Source organism: Bradysia coprophila (genome assembly GCF_014529535.1).
Source record: "Bradysia coprophila strain Holo2 chromosome X unlocalized genomic scaffold, BU_Bcop_v1 contig_12, whole genome shotgun sequence".
NCBI classification, from domain to species: Eukaryota; Metazoa; Arthropoda; class Insecta; order Diptera; family Sciaridae; genus Bradysia; species Bradysia coprophila.
This window is the reverse complement of record NW_023503293.1, coordinates 4,218,254-4,236,456: the sequence shown is the minus strand read 5'-3', so window position 1 is coordinate 4,236,456 and position 18,203 is coordinate 4,218,254. Positions and strand designations below refer to the sequence as shown.

Sequence of the window (18,203 nt, the reverse complement as noted above, 5' to 3'; positions counted from 1 at the left end):
GTCTAGTGATAAAGTAAATCAGAGTTTGATATTTTCCAAAGTCTTGAAAATGGAGAGCTGGAAATGGGAACAAGTTAGTGTTACTGTGGAATTTAAAAATACAAACTGACACAAGCCATTAAAAACAAAGAAATGAATTTAATCCCAAAAAGTTGTGACGAGCTTTCAGAAGATATGAGAGTGGTTGATGAAGTATGGGTCAAGTGGTTATGCTTGAATCGTATGAGTTCATTGTTTTTTTGGAATTGAACAGGTCTGACTACAAAAGTTGAAATATATTTTACTTCCAAACTTATTTCCAAACAGGTATACGCAATGTACTATTCCTTCGACACAATACACAACTTTGCTCTAGTTTATATCTCTAGTCCTAATTCCGAGTCACACTAAAAAAAAAACAATAACTGTTTTGATTAAGTCTTGAAATGCTTACATTTTTGACGTTTCTGGTTGGGAGAAACATCAAGATAGGGAGAAAATCAAGAGAAAAATTAGTCCAATCAAAAAACGTTTGTTAACAGCAGCTTTGAAACCTCTTCGATTGCTTTGTATAATTTTGCTGAAGTTGGAAACAAGTTTTAAATGCTGAATTATATCTACTAGAGAAAGTGATTCATTTATTTATGAAAAATAATAATAATAATCCAGCAGTCAGTGTATCCGTTTAGTGTGTCAATTATTACATAACTGGATATTTGAAACAAGAATTTGTTTAAGCTTTATTGATCCAAGCTTAAGATTAACGTCAGTTCGTTAACACACGAAAACGAAACATTAAATTTTGTCTCTTGTATTCACGTGCACACAAAATTGGTACACTGTCATTGATGTTTCTCCCTTCTAATTTCTTATCAAAAAATGAACGATGAGGTCATTTTAACAGAGATTTAATGTAAAATGTTGGACAATACTAGTTTTAACAATTGGACATGAGGTCTTTTTTGAGAGGTTTGTTTTTGGAAAAAATTGCAAAAATGTACCAAAATTAAAAAAAAAAAAAATTGGTAAAGGTTGTTACATTTTTAGTTAACTCTAAAAGAAAAATCCAAAATCTCTGATTTTGACTATGATGTGGTATACTAGACAATTTAGAAGGTTGTAACTGAGTAACTGAATATCCAGGCACACACAGTATACCGTCTACCGTCTACCGTCTCTAATTTTGGCTGAACGATAGTTGTCGTAAAAACTACCAGAACATTATTCGACTAAACCTTCTTTTGAACAGAACACCGCAAGTATCAACTCACCATCGTAAATTGTTCAACGGTTTCTGAAAAATAATGAACACATCTTTGCAATATAAACTCTTATCGAAGGAAGTACACTTAATGCTCATTTTGTATCAAATTTTATGACAATCCGATGATTATGATTGTGATTGTTTTCATCATGTTCACATCCACATTCGATATGACGGAAGAAGGAGAAGTAAAAAAAGTTTCCCTTCCTAACTTTTCAGGACCGTAGCTGCTAAAGGGCAATGTGCCACCATGAGAGTTGTATAAAACTGGTTTTAATTTAATTTAATTTAACAAAATAATAGTACATTTCGTACCTAGGACTATAGTCTTTTTTAGCGTGTGAGAAGTTTCCAGATTCCGAGGTCTGGAATCGAATACGCTAAATAAGACTTTTAGTCCGTGGTACGAATAGTATTTTTCATATTGAACGGAAAAAAAGTACGACAACGTCGCACTTTTCAGGTCCTAGTTATGAAAAAATATTTTTGCCCTTGACCACCCTAATGCCCATCTAGCATCGGCCCTGTAACTTTTCTCAACTATATCATACAAAACGCAGTTAGATTTTTTACATGCTTTTCTTTCCCCTGGGGTCGAAAGTGGCTTATTACACACCTGGGGAAAACAAGAAATTTGGTTTAGGTTTCAAAAGCATGTAATAGCTATGAAATAGTATTTTACATGACTATGGATAAAAATATGAAATGTAGAGTTTTCGTGTGATTTCGTGTGAACACACGAAAACGAAACTTTTCATTTTTATCCCGAGTAATGGATTTTACATGATGAGGGCGTCGAAAGAAGTGCTTGAAACATGAAAAGTACGGTTTTCGACGCATGTAGCATGTAAAATCCATTACATAACTCGGGATAACAGATGAAAAGTCTTGCTTTCGTGTGTTTATTGACCTCGGCTTCGCCTCGGATCAACCACATTCACACGAAAACTTTACTTTTCAACTTTTTATCCCTCGTTATGTTATAATATATTTCCTACCTAGGACTAAAAGTTTGTTTTATCGTGTGAGAGGTTAACAGACAGAGGCGTAGGCGAGGTCTGGAATCAAAATTCGCTAAAAAAGCTACTCCGTGGTACGAATAATATTTTTCATATCAGACGAAGTCGCACTTTTCGGGTCCTAGGTATGAAAATAACTATTACACCGAGAGCAATGCTGCAATTTGGTAAAAAGGAAATTTGTGTTACTAAGAATGTAAAATTTTCCCATAACCCTTTTTTGTGCTCATTTTCTCCGTACCTATATACCAGCTAAGATACCCAGCTTACAATCCTCACAGATGTTCACTTTATGCAGGCTATGAATGGTTCTCCATCAAAATCCAAATTATTCTTTGTGTTTACTATTATTTTGTAGCACACGGACAATTTTCATCGTTTGATGTGTTAACATTTTATTATATGGATGGGCCGACGGGGGGTGGGAATTCACAAAAAGCACACACGGGTATGAGGATTTGCGTCCTTTTCTATTTTCTAATAAATAAAAATAACTATACAGAAAAAGAATCTCATGGGATCTGAAGATGAGATACAAGCTTTTTTTTGCTACCTCAATATATTTTAATATATACACTTGTACTTTGGGTTAACATTCTTATCATCTTATATTCAACGACAAAAATAAAAGTGCTGGTGGCTGTACAGAATGATTTTTTTCCCGTCTTATAATTGGAACAACACAGAACATAGTCTACCCAGCTACCAAATGTGGGTACAAAAAAGGTTTTCCTTCCAGTCGATTCTCCAAAGTCTTCTGTGTTCTTATAAAAGTTCTCAAAGGCTTGTTTCGTTTTTTTTTGTCATTGTTGTTTATACATATATAATAAGTATCGTCGGGCGACTATGAGCCACCGGGATGGACGAGGAAACAAAAAATCGGGTAGATAAATTTTACACAAATATTGTAACCTTAAGGAAAGAGCGAATGAATGAGTGGCAGTTTCTTTTCTGACATACAATTAAATAAAAAGTATTAGGTTTATCTGGAGGATTTTGATTAGATATATACGTTTTTGTGTGCTAAATTTTCCGGTATAGAAAGTTAGGACATTGAAGTAGGTCTCAGGCTAAGAAATATTCAAGTTATATTATGTAATTACGGAAGATAAATACTGTGTGAGTTGACTGTAATTTGAGCAGTTACCCATTTTGCACGGTAACCCTTTCGACTTCATAATGAAAATTCAACTTTATTTATATGTCAGGTGAATAAAGTTTTCGTTAATATTAAATTGTTAAGAAGCGAAATAAAATTAACGAATGAGTGTGGGCTCTGGCGAAGAAAACAAAATTGGGAAATAAGGAGAAACGGTTAGACGGGGCACATGCCTGAAGAATAAGGTAATAATTTTGAAATACTTAAATGGAATGGTAAAATTTTCCCGAAAAGTTTTATGAATTATAATTTGATGTCCGATTTTACCTGCCTTCACTTTGTGCGAAATCATGAACAATAAACTTTTTGTTGTACACGATTATGTACAGTGCAGGAATGATAATGCTCAGCGTATTTAGCGTACTTCACAAATTAATTCCGAAGTTCTTTTAATTTTCATTGAACGTACATTCTTCAACATTTCTTTTCTGTTCCTTTTTTCCTGTGCGAAAACACCATGGGAGGTACAAAAGCAAATTTTTGAATAATGGCATTTGAATTCCGATTGACGTAAGAAGACGACCTCAAGTGAAGTCATATAATACAGCAGTCGATTCCCAATTGTTTTTGCAACGAACTTGTATGAGCTCGTGTAGGGCAGACAGTCGAGCGGGTATATTAACGACAGTTAATGGCAGGGGCACAGATATGCTAGTTATCTTCTTTCAACTTTTTTCTTTTCTTTAGTACACATCTGCACCTGATCCGAAAATACGAAAGTTTTCGATTAAATCAAAGAGAAGACTAAAGTTTGTGTGGTTCATAAAATGTCTGCCAAGTATTTCGTATGGAAAATATATCTGCAGCTTAAATTCCATAAAAATTGTGCGACGTAAATTATGAAAGTCGTTTTTTCAATTATAATCTTGGATATTGTGGAATAATAAAAAACATATTTTTTATGTGAAAGTCATTAAGACACCCCATCTGATCCCATAGCAATGACCGTGAAAGTAAAATAATTAAAATTTTTAGACTTGTGTCTGTTACTGTAGGTACATCTCAAGGAGTGCAAATTGAATTTGTTTACGGATCCATTAATTTCGACATTATAAAATGTTCCCATAAACATGTTACCACCTGCAAACGATGGTAAATTTATCGGTGTTTCTTTCTAATTCCTTGATCTTAACCCATTGGGCTAGTAGAATTGCTGGCGAAGCAAAGTTGAACACCAATAATAATTAACAAAGGGAAATAGGTTCACTCTGAAATATGACGCAAACGTAGAGTTCCCGAAATTTTTCTTGCGAGCCCTTGTAATAGGTGAATCAGTTATTGTTAGGGTTTTTTTATTCTGAAAATTTTAAACGATCGCAATTAATTTGACTGTAATCTATAATCCTCCTTTGTGCGGTGAGTAGCTTAACGTCTCAGATGAACATTAATATTTTTAGACCCGTACGAAGTACTATGGTCTTATAGGTTTACTCATACGTTTGTAACACGTCGTATTGGACTCCCTGAGTAACGGGGAAACCTATTGTGGTTGTCCATAGATGTCAAATCAGCGGGAAAAAATGTAGCGGTTTAAACAGCTGCATTAAATTGGAATTTATGAAATTTGACTTCTTACGGGGCTGTCGATATTGCCTTCGGCAATTTCATTGTGCATGATAACAAGGAAAAGAATGGGTAATGTAAGTGATTTTAAAGGCCGTTAGCTATGTTTTTTTCTTCCTTCTGATATTTTCTGTTTTTCTTTTACTTTTCATTTATTCTTGCGGCGAATGTCTATACATCCAGAGGGAAAGTATAACCATCTTAGCTTTTCCTGGGTGTTATGGAGGCATAAAACCTATAAAAATAAATTTAAAAGCCCTTTTTTCACATTTACAACGCGGTTTTTCCCTTTAATGAAAATTTCACACTGATATATGTTAAAGAAAAGCGTTGGTGTGGTTTCGGAATTCGGTATTGTACTTCGGTGTGTAAGAGATGTGATTAAATGGCAATAAAAACGTCGGCGTGAGACTGGAATCAAAGCAATAAAAAATTATATTGCACATGGGAATTATACCGCCCTCCATTTCATTTTCCCTTGTACAATCAAAGGTTTCGTTTTTTTATGTATATATTTGGGCTCAAGCTGAGCTTCCGTTTCTCATTCGTAAAAATTTCTTTGTGAAACAAAATATAACGTTTTCGGAGCAACATTGGCCACGTTCAAGTTGTTTGTTCAATCACCAGTTTTTTTTTTCTTGCTAGGTGTGCAACAGTTTCGGTATTTTATTTTTTGACAAAAAAAGAAGGAAAATTCACATACCACAAAATCTTACGGCTAAAATTGGATTGATTCAAAAAGAATCGTGCAATACAAAGTGAAAATTCAAGTGAATGTTTTTCATTGATTCTCTTTGCAAATATTTCGTTTTATTGGTATAAAGGGTTGTCTGCTCTTCGAATGGAATACCATGACGTTCGATTGGGTGTAAATCAATATTTGCAAAATTACTCTCCACTTATTAACAAAGAAGGTAAAAGAGGTATTTATAGACATCAATTGGAATTGAATACATTTGGCAATATTCGAACCGATAATGTAAATAAATACAACAGCAACAAAAATCTAAAATTTCATCGAAAATACTGAATGTAACTGGAAATTGAATAAATTGATTGCAATTGTTAAGATTCAATTGATGGTTAAATCATTTTTTACCATTGTTCCCATTCATGTATAGAACAAGCGACAATCTCACCCACTCATTTGATTTACAACAAACAAATGTATTTTACTAAATAAATAATTAAAATGTAATAATGTTATTAAACAAAGCTTGCATAATATAGTAAGGTGGTACGATCTCCCGAGCAAGTTTCAGCGAGGATGTATTTACATACAACGCAGAGCAAACAGTTGGTAGAGCATGTTGAATCTGATACCAATACGTCTGGGGTCAGTGGATGCTTTCGGAAGACAGAAGAAATGAAGTGATAGATTTTCGGTCGAATTATCTCCTAATTTACATATTTGAAGTAGCAGATGACTTTTACGAATTCTGGCAGATCAAATCAAGGTTCTGAAAGAAGAAGTTAAGACACTTGGAAAGACGTCTACCACCGAAATTTGAAAGTTTCAATCTATGATTTCCATAAAAAGAAAATTTTCCTACGTAGTTTCCTACCAAACAAGAAGACCTTGCCTCAAATCATCCATCTACAAAAGTTGACAGACAAATTTAAAATCATTTGTTTGTCACGGGAGTTGTGGTTGTCACACGATCTACAGCCAATATTGTTTTTAAATCGAGCCACTCTACGGGCATCCCAACAACAATTATTATTATTTTTAAATTTGATGATGACAGTCTGTGACAAAATTGTTATTTAAATTGAATGATCTAGACGATGAATAATAAAAAATCAATTTATAGATGAAACTTTAATGTCGTTGGTAAAATGGATGAATGGTAATTGGCATAAAAATTTGCTTATTTATTAACCTACATGCACATGACACAAAAATGCAATCGTTAATCAAAAATAAATGATCAACAGAAAACATAGATTTTTTTTTAAATAAATTTTCATATCAGTGGACTATGAAAGTCATGTCAAATAACTTGAATTTAATATTTTTAGAATGGAATTATCCGCTAATGGGAAATTTCATTGCAAATGTGCTGGTGACACATTGCTTATTGAAGAATAACAAGTTTAGGTAGGCTAGTGCTGCAACAGGGTGAAATAATTCATATGGACTTACTGACTTGCCAGGAACTACTAATGAAAAATTCCGTTTGTGCAAATTTAAAGTCTCAATGAGCCTCAATGAAATTATTGAAAATACATATCATGGTATGCCCGGAGCACATACTTTCGTGGTTTAGACGAAATTAGTTATCGGACAAAAATTATCAGTGCGATCAAGATCAATCGGCCACATGCGGTCTCCATGGTTTCATGGTACAACTGCCCATGTATATATGTATCCTCAACGAACCGTGGGACAAAAAGATAAAGAGCAGAATTTTCGTGTCTACTTTGCTGATACGACGAGGCATAGCCGAACTATTTTTCGTATAGTATCCTACGTAGCAGCTTTGATCTGGAGCATGTTGTTGGTGGTTTTTGTCGTTCGAAATATTTGCCCCAAAACCGGAATTCAAAATTATTTTCCTCTCCGAAATTGTCAATTAAAATTGATCGTATTTGTTCCCACATTTTGTGTGAGAAAAATTCCAAAATTTGATTCCAAGGCAGGGATAATTACCTATCGAATGGTATAAAATTCGCCGAGTGCTGGGCCATAGGTCGAACTCCGCATCCATTTGAATTTTTTCTTCAGTTTTTCGCATAGTATCATATGGGGTAGTAGAAAATATTAATAGAACCAAAACAAAACGCAAACCAAAGAATGGACTTATTCTTAGATCTCACATATTGATCGAATGATGCAACTAATGGCGAGGGCTGACCCTCAGATATGTCATTTTAATACGAAAAAAAAAAATTGTCTAAACTTAATTTCACTTTGGAAAATATTACACTTGTAAGGGAACTTCGGTGCTCAAGTGCAACCTGGTGAGATCACAAAGACAAAGTAGATCAGAACACAGGTTAAATTTTAATCCAATCTACTACTTCCACAGTTGTTAGCTGCATAAATGCGTCTCAGACCACCCGTATATTTACATGAGAACAATGGTGTATTTCGTTCTAATTGGTTTTGTTTTGCTCTATTTTATGCCAGCTATCTTTTTCATAATTCGTTAGTGGGTTCGATATCATACCGATGACTTTCGCTCTTTCCGGAATTTTCATTTATATTATCATTTGAAAATTATTCTTGACCAAATTAATAATGCGACTTGTTGCACCTTTGAGCAATATGTGTCTGCTACAAACCATTCGTTTTTTTTTTGTCTTGTTGATATACCGTAAGATATATAGACGCAGGACATCACATATCTTAACAATAAGATACCATTAGCAACATTAAAAATCCTTGTTCTACCTATAGGTGTCATTCGGAATTTATGTTCAGCATACATAAATGATCGGAAAACGTATTTAGATTTAAGTATAGCGTGTACTCGGACTTGTTGTACTGAGTGTGAGGTGTGTGTCTATGTGTGTGTGTGAGACAGAGGGAGAGAAAGAAGGTTCTGGAATAAATGCTAATTTATTGGTATTATCGCGATAGACGTTGACTATACAACACATATTACGAGGCTCACTGTGGAATGTTGGGAATATAGTATTCATGCAAGAATTTAGCTAAAAAAATTTACTAAGTGAAACACAATGCACGATACACAATGCCTTCACTGCTAATTAGATTGGTATCTTACAAATATACCAACCATTGGTTGTTATTGTAATGTCCGTATATGGTTTTACTCGGGGACAATTTTTAATAAATTTATTGGGAAAATTTTCTAAAATTTACCGTATTCTGCCAAAATTACCAAATTGGTAAATTTTGAAATTTGCAGGAAATTTTGGTAAATTTATCCAAATAAATTTATCATAAATATGTCCTGGTTTCACTCAACTCATTTGAATGTTATTGTTGGTGGGGTATAATTTCTGCAAATTTCATTCCTACAATAAAATTTTCGAATATTGAGTTTCGATTTATCGTCAATTGTGTTAATCGAAATTTTTTCTTTCTTCTTCTTAGGAGCACTAAATCTTCTAAAACCAAATTTCATTGTAATGTTAAATTCATGATCATTATTGGCTTCTGGCTGGCAATGTATATTTGTTACTGTAATTTTAATTAAACGAATTCATTACATTTATCCATCCATAACAACTTCCTTATTAATCGAATTTCTGCTTCGCATAAAATCCATAAAAGTTAATTGTTTTCCTCGGCTTCATTGGATTCATTATCATTACGTAAGTACGATGGAAGAAGAAAAAAAAAATTGTATGAAAGAAATTGCAAGTTTATCCTCATGATAATAAATCCATCCACCACATTACATATATAAATACATATGGTCCGCAGCGCTACGTTATAGAGCAATCCATTTTCTATATAGCCACTCTATGTGCTTAATGATATTATAATATTATCCCATCTTCTTGCCGAAATAAAATCATAATCAGTGATACTATCATCGTATTACTTTCATAAGTCGTGAAGTGAACATGTTGTGTAGCTCAAATTTGTGTACATTATCCGTACAGTATTTTTATTCTCGTGTGTACTTCACAAGATCTAATATAAATTTTAGTAATCAATTTCCAACTTAGCAATCTAAACTAAAGTGAACACGAAAATTCGGTTATCATTACAAATGAGCTTAGAGTTAGATGCTAATTAATCAGCGACAACGTAACAGTGAAATTTAATGATTTTGGAGTAACAAACGATGTAGAATGGGGATCCTCTTGCCATAATTTAGTTAGCAATGTCGATAATAATACGGTGGAAATTCCACAAAACAAACCTCAAATTTCAACAACAGCCGGATACATTAGAAGTCATTCATAAATTAGGTAGTACACTCGAAAAGAGGAGGGCAGAAATGACAGTAGCTCGTCATTTTTCTCAACTATATCCAAAATATATACTGAGAAACTGAAATTTCTAATTGAATATTATTCGACCTGAAATGGAAGGCTGCACTTCCAACTACATTTTTGATTAAAATTTAAAAAAATGTGATTTTATAAAGAAAAAAAATTACTTTACTAATTAAATGGCACGGAAATTGTACAAACATCCTGTTCTGAAACTGCAATTAAAAATATTTTCTATAAAGTTCACAGGAAAATCTTTTTGAAATAAGTTTCCTTGCCGTTTAATAAGTGTTTAATGAGTCTCATTTAATAAAATTCGTATTTAATACACTGAATGCGATTGCAACATGAAAAATGCTATGCGGTCTATAACGGAAATGCATCACTTGTGTCAAAATCACACCTGTCAAAAAATTCTTGGTCGAGTAAAAAGCCAAATTAGAATTCAATTAAAGTTAAATGTCTCCGTTTTTAGTGTTGTAGACAAAATGTGACATTTGTTTCAGCTGGTGTTCAAATATTAGGGTGAATCGATTTAAAAATTTTGATTTCAATCCAAAGTGTTTTGACCATCCCGCTGATCATTTTCTAGAAGAACTTTTTTTTTATTTTTTGTTTTAAGGGTACAACCGGCCGAGCAATTTTTAAGTAGAGCATTATTTACGTGTAAACATTTATAGTATGACAACATTTTCCAATGAGAATTGGTTATGTGTGTGTGGTGTTTTTGGCATTACATATAATATGGTCATCTATATTCAACTATATACAGCTATATTGAGCTATATAATAGCATATTCTTCTGTGTAATGTTTATTTATAGCAAAATATAGGTAAATATAACGGTATATAGCTGTTTAAGTAGGAATTTATGAAAGTTGACTTCGTACAGGGCTGTCCATATTGCCTCCGGCAATTTATTTGTATATAATAACAAGGCAAAGAGTGGATAATGTAAGTGATTTTAAAGGACGAAAAGCTTTTCAGTAGAGAAAAGTATGAAGTAAGAGAAATAAAGAGTTTCACACTAAAGGCTTTTGATAGGAATAGGTGTTTCGTACGGGTCGGCGTTAGCTATGTTTTTTAATCGATCCACCCTATTACATATTACCGAAAAATGTAGCTTTTGTAATGGTAGATGCAATTGCATTGAGCTGTGGTATTTTCGGTTTGGAAAATGATTCCCTCACTTTGCATATTAATGGCAGCGACGAATTCGGCCCAAATATTAGCAAATATTATTTCAAATTCTACACTTAACATACGGTATTTGACCGAGGGTTGCGATAGCGAAAACCTGACCGTGAGTTGCTTATGGAAAGTTTCATATTAAAAAAATACTTTATTGGCACTCCAGGTAATGAAAGCCCCATTGTGGTGCAAAAGTATTCGAAATTGTTTTGCATTGACATAAAAATGAAATTCGAATTTTGTCGAGAGTAAAATAAAACTGAAACATATTTGTTTACCGGAAGAAAGGACATCTAACATTATTCGAATGGAACATATATCGTAAAAAACTTGGACACTTAACAGAGTCTGTAATGCAGATACCAAATCCGTACATTTCTGAAACAATAAATACCTGTGTCAGACCAGTTATAAAATGTTAATGTTAATAAAAAAGGGAATTACATCAAGTGGATATCGTTTCGTTTCTTTGAGAGATATTTCAATCATTTATAATAGCATGCCAAGCATTAAATTCAAATTTCTTATAAGGATATCCGTACTTCCTTCCTTAACCACACGATATATACAAGCTCACATTTTGAATATCTATACAAGCAAATTTCACATAAAAGGGAGATATATATCAAAATTATAACCAAGACGATCTTAACACACAGCCCATAAACAACAAAAATATCTTATTTAAGATAATATTTAAAAATACCCGACAGACCCAACCCCGAAAACACATATTCATTCATATAAATATAAACGAAACAAATTCAATATCAATATTTCAAACGAAAAGCGTTTTAACGATGAGGAGAGAGAAAGAGAGAAAGGGTGGAAGGGAGAGAAATGTAACACACATTGATTATTATTTTCATGGGAACCCCATATTACAAAAGCTTTGCACACATGACACACTTGGAATGCTACAAATTGTTCACTTTGGATTCATTTATCTATACCAAAAAATTACTTGATTTTTACAATTTCGAAGCATCATTCGAAAGTCCATCCAATCAACTGAGATTAAATGTTATTTTTTTCTTGGTTTATTTCTAAAAAAAAGGATTAGCAACAATTGTTATTTCTATTTACAAAAAAAAAACTTATAAAAAGAGCGAATAGCAGGTAACATTTTCCACCGATGATACTGCCATTTATATAAGGTACATACATTTACGTCAGAGACCTGTTGAACCGCTAGCATCGCGCATAACCCGAAAAAAAATGTTTTTTCTTCTATATCAAAACCTCGATGGATGTGATAAAACCATAAAAATGTCATGATACGTCCTATAATTATTGTAGTAGTTAGTTAATAAATGAAAAAAGAGAAAATATCATTTATATTTCTGGACACGAAGAAAAATAGAAAAACAGTCGGATTTTGATATATGTGGGTGGTTTGTACAATATTCATATAATACGTTTGTATATGGATGAGAGAAAGAGAGTTGGGATGTATTCTATTTGGGGGGGGGACTATATGGAGTGTTTGGTTTAGATGTTACTTTGCTTTGATTGAGCTCGTTATAAAATGTTTATTCAATTGGTCTTTTATTTGAAATAGAATTTCTGTTTGAAGTATTCTATCGAGATGAGAATGGAATTAGAAACAAAAAATAAATAAATATGAAAAAATGCTTGCATGTATAAATAGATTTTGGGTTTAGAAAGGTCGGATTGTATATTATTTATGTTTGACAGTGTTGTATAGAATATGATCGTAAAAACGCTAAACGCGTGGAATCGGTCATAAATTTGAATTTAATTTGGCAGGAGCTTAAAATTAGTTTCATTTTTTTTTCGTGAGGTGAAAGAAAATATTTTCCACTTCTAACCGTTAAACTGTACAATGTTTCAAACTTATTGACAACATAAATGAACCTTGACTTAATTCATCAATCCGTGAAAATTTACTTAAAACATGACTTGTGGGAGGGAAAATTTGTACCGTGATTATAGTTATGTGTTAACAACCATTGTATGGAAAACCTTTTATACACACATAACTACCTTAACTGAAGCAACCAAACGAGACAATATTTAATTGAAAGCAAATCCCAACGAAGGCCTAAATAAATATTTTCCAGGTTTTATTTACTTTGCTTGTTTTATTTCAATGAAACCATTAAGCAGTGTTTAACAAATTTTTTTTATTGTGTATGGGTTTATGGAAAATTTGCGGTCGTACCTTCCAATGAATATTCTATTTGAATTGGGTCTACGATGGAAGAAAGTAACAGATAAAAATGTGAAACGAAAATAAACAACCGCAATGTTGGATTGTACTTGTGAATTAACTGCACGAAATGTTTACCGGGTGAGTTGCAGGAAAAGGCGAATAAAGAAGTCCTCAATCAGGCACATACATTCGGTTTTTCTCCTTCGATGTTGCTTCTTTATGCATTTAGCTCCGCAGTTTTTTTAAAATAAATTAAAAAAAAGGCGAGAACGTGTGCGTGTTCTGTCACATTTCAGCAAATTCGCTATAAAAGCCTGACACTTTCTAACGATATAGGATTGAATTCGATCAAAATTTAAGTTATCTTTTGCAGCAATTATGTAACTGATTAGTAAAATGAGAACCTGCTCTTAGGGCAACCATTCTAATTTGAAATCTATTGCTATTTATTTACTCACAGTTATGAAATTAATCTATGAAATTCAGAATACAGTAACTCACATAATCAGGGAAAATTTACAATCTTCCTAGTCATAGCACCATTTTCTACTCACATTGTTTCCCTTATTCGATATTTAATTTCATTTAGACATTGTAATGCGATTTCAATCCATTTCATTTCTATTGAATGAAGCCATCGATGAAAAGAAATGATGTTAACATACGAATGAATTAGATTAAAATTTCACAGTAATTTTATAGTAAAGAAAGCTAATTTTATGGTTCCATTAAAACAAGGATTTCATGGCAAGATTGTTGATTTTAAGTAACACACATGATCACACAGAAGCGTCAACGTTCCTCTTCATCTCGAGTTAAGAACGATAATCTCGAGCTTATCTCTCTAAGGTGTTTTTACTTATCTTGATATATCTGTTCTCGACAGATAAAATGTGGTATGTACCTATTGCCAGACTGTTATTTTGGCGTGTAGGAATTATTGCCCACGCCTTCGGCTCTGGCAATAATGCCCTATACGTCAAAATAACAATCTTGGCAACAGGTACATAATATATATTACAAGCTATCAACTCTACACCGATTTTTCTGTAGTCATGACCGATAAAATAAGCCATTGTCCACTCTTAGGAATACGAAACCTCGAGCGAAACCATGTAAATTTTAACTAACTTCACACTAATGTACATGCAATAAAATCGTCATTTTCCCGCCATTCCCATGAATGAAAATCGAAAAACTAACATAATGTAACTGTAATGAATGCAATTCACCTTTATTAAATCCTCCGTTTGTTTATTTAATTTTTATTTGAAGGCTTCATTTAAAATACAAAAAAAAACTGATCCAGACTCACTACAGTTTATACTTCTGTTAGAGGAATCAACATTAAAATAAAAAATGTTTTCGTACTTAATTGTTTGAAGTTATGCTAATTTTACATTCGTGCGCAGGAAATTGAATAATTTCAACATTTTTGGTTGCATGAGTAAATTTTTAATATTTAATCGAAACAGATTTTGTCGAAATTAATAAAAATTAATTGGACATAGGTTCTGTGGAATGTCGATCGTTGTATCGTTCATATATTTTAATGTTTATGCAGGGCGAGAATCACAATAACCGACAATTTCAATCTATCCATGTTATTTATCCTGCATTCGGATATCGACATGTGAGACGAATAGAAAGGCTTGAATCAAAATTCTCGATTCCAACGGTATTACATCAGAACAAACTACAGATTCTGTCGGAGAATACCCTTACTTCCAACCTACGACTACAACGAATAAGAAACTTAAAAGCTTAAACGTCACATGCATCTAGTTTTTTGTATGAACTCCATTAAAAGAGCTAGGTCATTTTTGTCCTTGTCCAGCTGTTGTCAGTAAAGCACATATTTGATTGCGAAAATGGTTACCTTCAACTTGACCTCATACATTAAAAAGTAGTCGTAATGATTAAAGCCAAAGTTAGCCTAAGTAAGTAAAATTTCAGAGGGTATGACGTCTACACAATTAAAGATTGCGGCTTAACTTTACTATGTGGTGGTTACCACAAGTTAATTATAAGATGCAACATAGCTTCATTAGATTAGACAGTCAGATCGACGTTATTGATTGATGCTGTACGAATTTTATTGTCATTGCCGATTTAGCACTTTCTCTCCAGCGGGGTTAAAATACAACTTTCCTTAATCGAACTGTTTTCAAAAATGGAATGGTGAATCGATGCTCGTTTGTATCGTGGAGAAAGACGGTAAATCTCACTTCGCTTCACTCTGGCCCCAAACATCAATCTTGTTGGCAATTCCTATCTTCTCCCCTATGTAAACAAATAACTATTGTTTTAGCTGACAGCGATCTAATATCAGTATCTCAGTCAAATTTATGGAAAGTCCTTAAAAACTCAATTAAATATGAAGAAAATCCGTGAAAATTGACAAGAACTACTATGTCATAAAATCTTGCCAGAATCTGTAAGTTCACTAGAAACCCTTCGGAAAATCCTCAAACAAGTTTCTTTTTGAGAATACTATGTCGTTCATCAATAACTTGCCTGTGCAGTTTGTTTTACAACATATTTCAATTCGGTAGTGCTGGTGCATAGGCTCATTTTCTGTTCTCCGCACAATGATCTACTATTTTACACATATATGCACGAAGTGCGTCAATCGTCTCAATAAAAATGGTTATATACCAACAATCTGGCGAAATGTTTAGTCTAGACAAAGCGGAAAATACTTTTCGTATGCAAAGGGCATTCTAATAAAGTGTGAAATTTAAAATTTATGAAACTGAAAGACATTATACGATAATGTTATCAGTAGTAACACTCAACAACAGCAACAAAAAAACATTTTTGAAACAAAAAACCGACAAATAAATCATCTTTGATAACAGCAAATATCTTGTGTATTAAAAAAAAACTCTAAAAGAAAGGGAAAAAAATAGTAATAATCGCAAATTGATATGCATCGTAAAATATGTCACAATAAATAACGTAAACAAATCCAACCCGACCACATCATAAAATCCATTACGGCATTGGTTTCTATAATAAATATATGGAAATATAAAATGGGTAACATTAAAATTGTACCGCGTCAAACGATGTGAGATTGAGAAATATATTTATATTGGAGCTCCAAACAGTACCGAACAAAGTGTACATACATATGTGAGTAATTGGTGTTGGCACACACACAAAACATACACAAAAAGTCTCTTTTTATATTTTGGTTATCAGTCGTAGTTCTATTCAAATTAATTATGATCAAATAAGATAAGATTGAGATTCTTATCGAAAGAGTTAATTCAACAAGGGGATACGTATGTGAGTAGACTGTTCCTTTTTAGTGTTAGAATTTATTTGATCAAAATGTTCAACTTGTGGTTTCTCAATGAATTGAAATTGGAATAAATTAATTCGGTTTTATAAATATCACACATAATGGCCGAATCCGACTAGTTGAATATAGAATTATAAAAATAATCTTGAGATAAAAAAAATATTAAAAATAAAACTCATAAACATGAAGCAAGAAAAAAAAAACACTCACCGAACGTTTGCTAATGTGTGTCGCCGATTTTTCAGGTATCGACTGTGATACTTCTGTAAATCACCAATAGATCCCTGTTCGGCCTGCATTTTTGGCAACAAAAATCCACTTAATTGTATTGAATTCGTACTATGAACACTATTGCCACCCACTGTAGCACCACCTAAAACACTACTACCACACCCACCACTAAATGTACCCGTTTCACTAGATGTCGTCGATGTCACTGATCTGGTTCTACCTTTCGTTTGTTTACGATTTTGTTTTGTACGCGGCGACGGTGAACTTGAATATTCATCACCAAATGTTGTATGACGATCAGTTAGTCGTGATCTTTGCGTTAATACTAAATGTTCTTTAAGTCCAGCACAATTATCGTCCGGTGTTGTTTGATGGCTTTGATGGCTTGATTCCAATTCTTCCTCCTCTTCAATGTGAGGCAACGGTGATGTTTGCGACTGGCACAGTCGGGTTGTTTGTAAATTAATTGACGGTTCGATAGTTATGTTCGTAAAATTATTGTCCGACGATGATTCGGGTGAACTAAGGGGGCTTGTTGCGGGGGCCTCTGAGCCCCCGCGACAAGGCAAACAACACCGAAACACTGTGCCACTTAGAACTCAGTTTAGTTGGTTTTTTTATCGGATACACTTTGACGAATTTAAATGTACAACTGCACTGACCGAAATTAAATTGAAGAAAAAAATAAATTCCTTGGAACGATTTTATCGGTTCGAACACATGTTGTCTCTTAGTTGATTATTATTGTGATTATTTATTGTTGTGATAAAGAAGATGATGTTGTTATTTGATGTAATTGATGCAAACAATTTATACATCGTTTATGATGATGAAGACGATTATGACAACAGAATTTATTTATTTTTTATTAATTTCCATAATTTTTTTTTTCTTTTTTTTTCTTTCTTTTTCTTCTTGTCGTGCACTATTTTTCCGATGTCAACAGTGTTATAATGATAACCATCACACTATTCAAACTTATGTCGTTTATGATAATGAACTTATTGTGCCATTTGATTAAAATTCATGTCGAAAAAAAATTATTTATTCGATATTACACACGAAAACAAACACTGATATACCAACGTCACCACCACCGAACGGCCGTATCAGATGGAAACTCTTATCGGAATTTTTTTTTCTTTTGATTTTCCTTTTTTCTTCATTCATTATCAACCCCATTTTCGTGTAGGTAACGTTGTCATAATGTGGCTTAGTTGTATAATGTTGTATAAAATGATGATGTAGTGCGTCGCTGATAATTTATCACATAAATCACTCAGCACAATATTCTGAAAATATATAAAAGGCACTGATATAAATAGATCTTTTACCATTATAACAAAGTATATGTAAAATTTACGAACGAAACGTTGTATGAATTAAAGTAAAAT

At 33.0% G+C, this 18,203-nt stretch overlaps 1 protein-coding gene across 3 annotated transcripts in view; it reads right to left on the bottom strand.

Annotated features, from left to right (window-relative positions):
* The window catches only part of LOC119067177 (cAMP-specific 3',5'-cyclic phosphodiesterase), a 224,503-nt gene that overhangs the window by 146,324 nt on the left and 59,976 nt on the right, over window positions 1-18,203 (bottom strand). For all 3 annotated transcript variants that reach the window (XM_037169997.1, XM_037169998.1, XM_037170000.1), the window contains one exon: window positions 16,789-18,101. In XM_037169997.1, coding sequence (XP_037025892.1) covers window positions 16,789-16,877 — 89 coding nt within the window. In that variant the 5' untranslated portion in view covers window positions 16,878-18,101. The remainder of the gene's footprint in view (window positions 1-16,788; window positions 18,102-18,203) is intronic.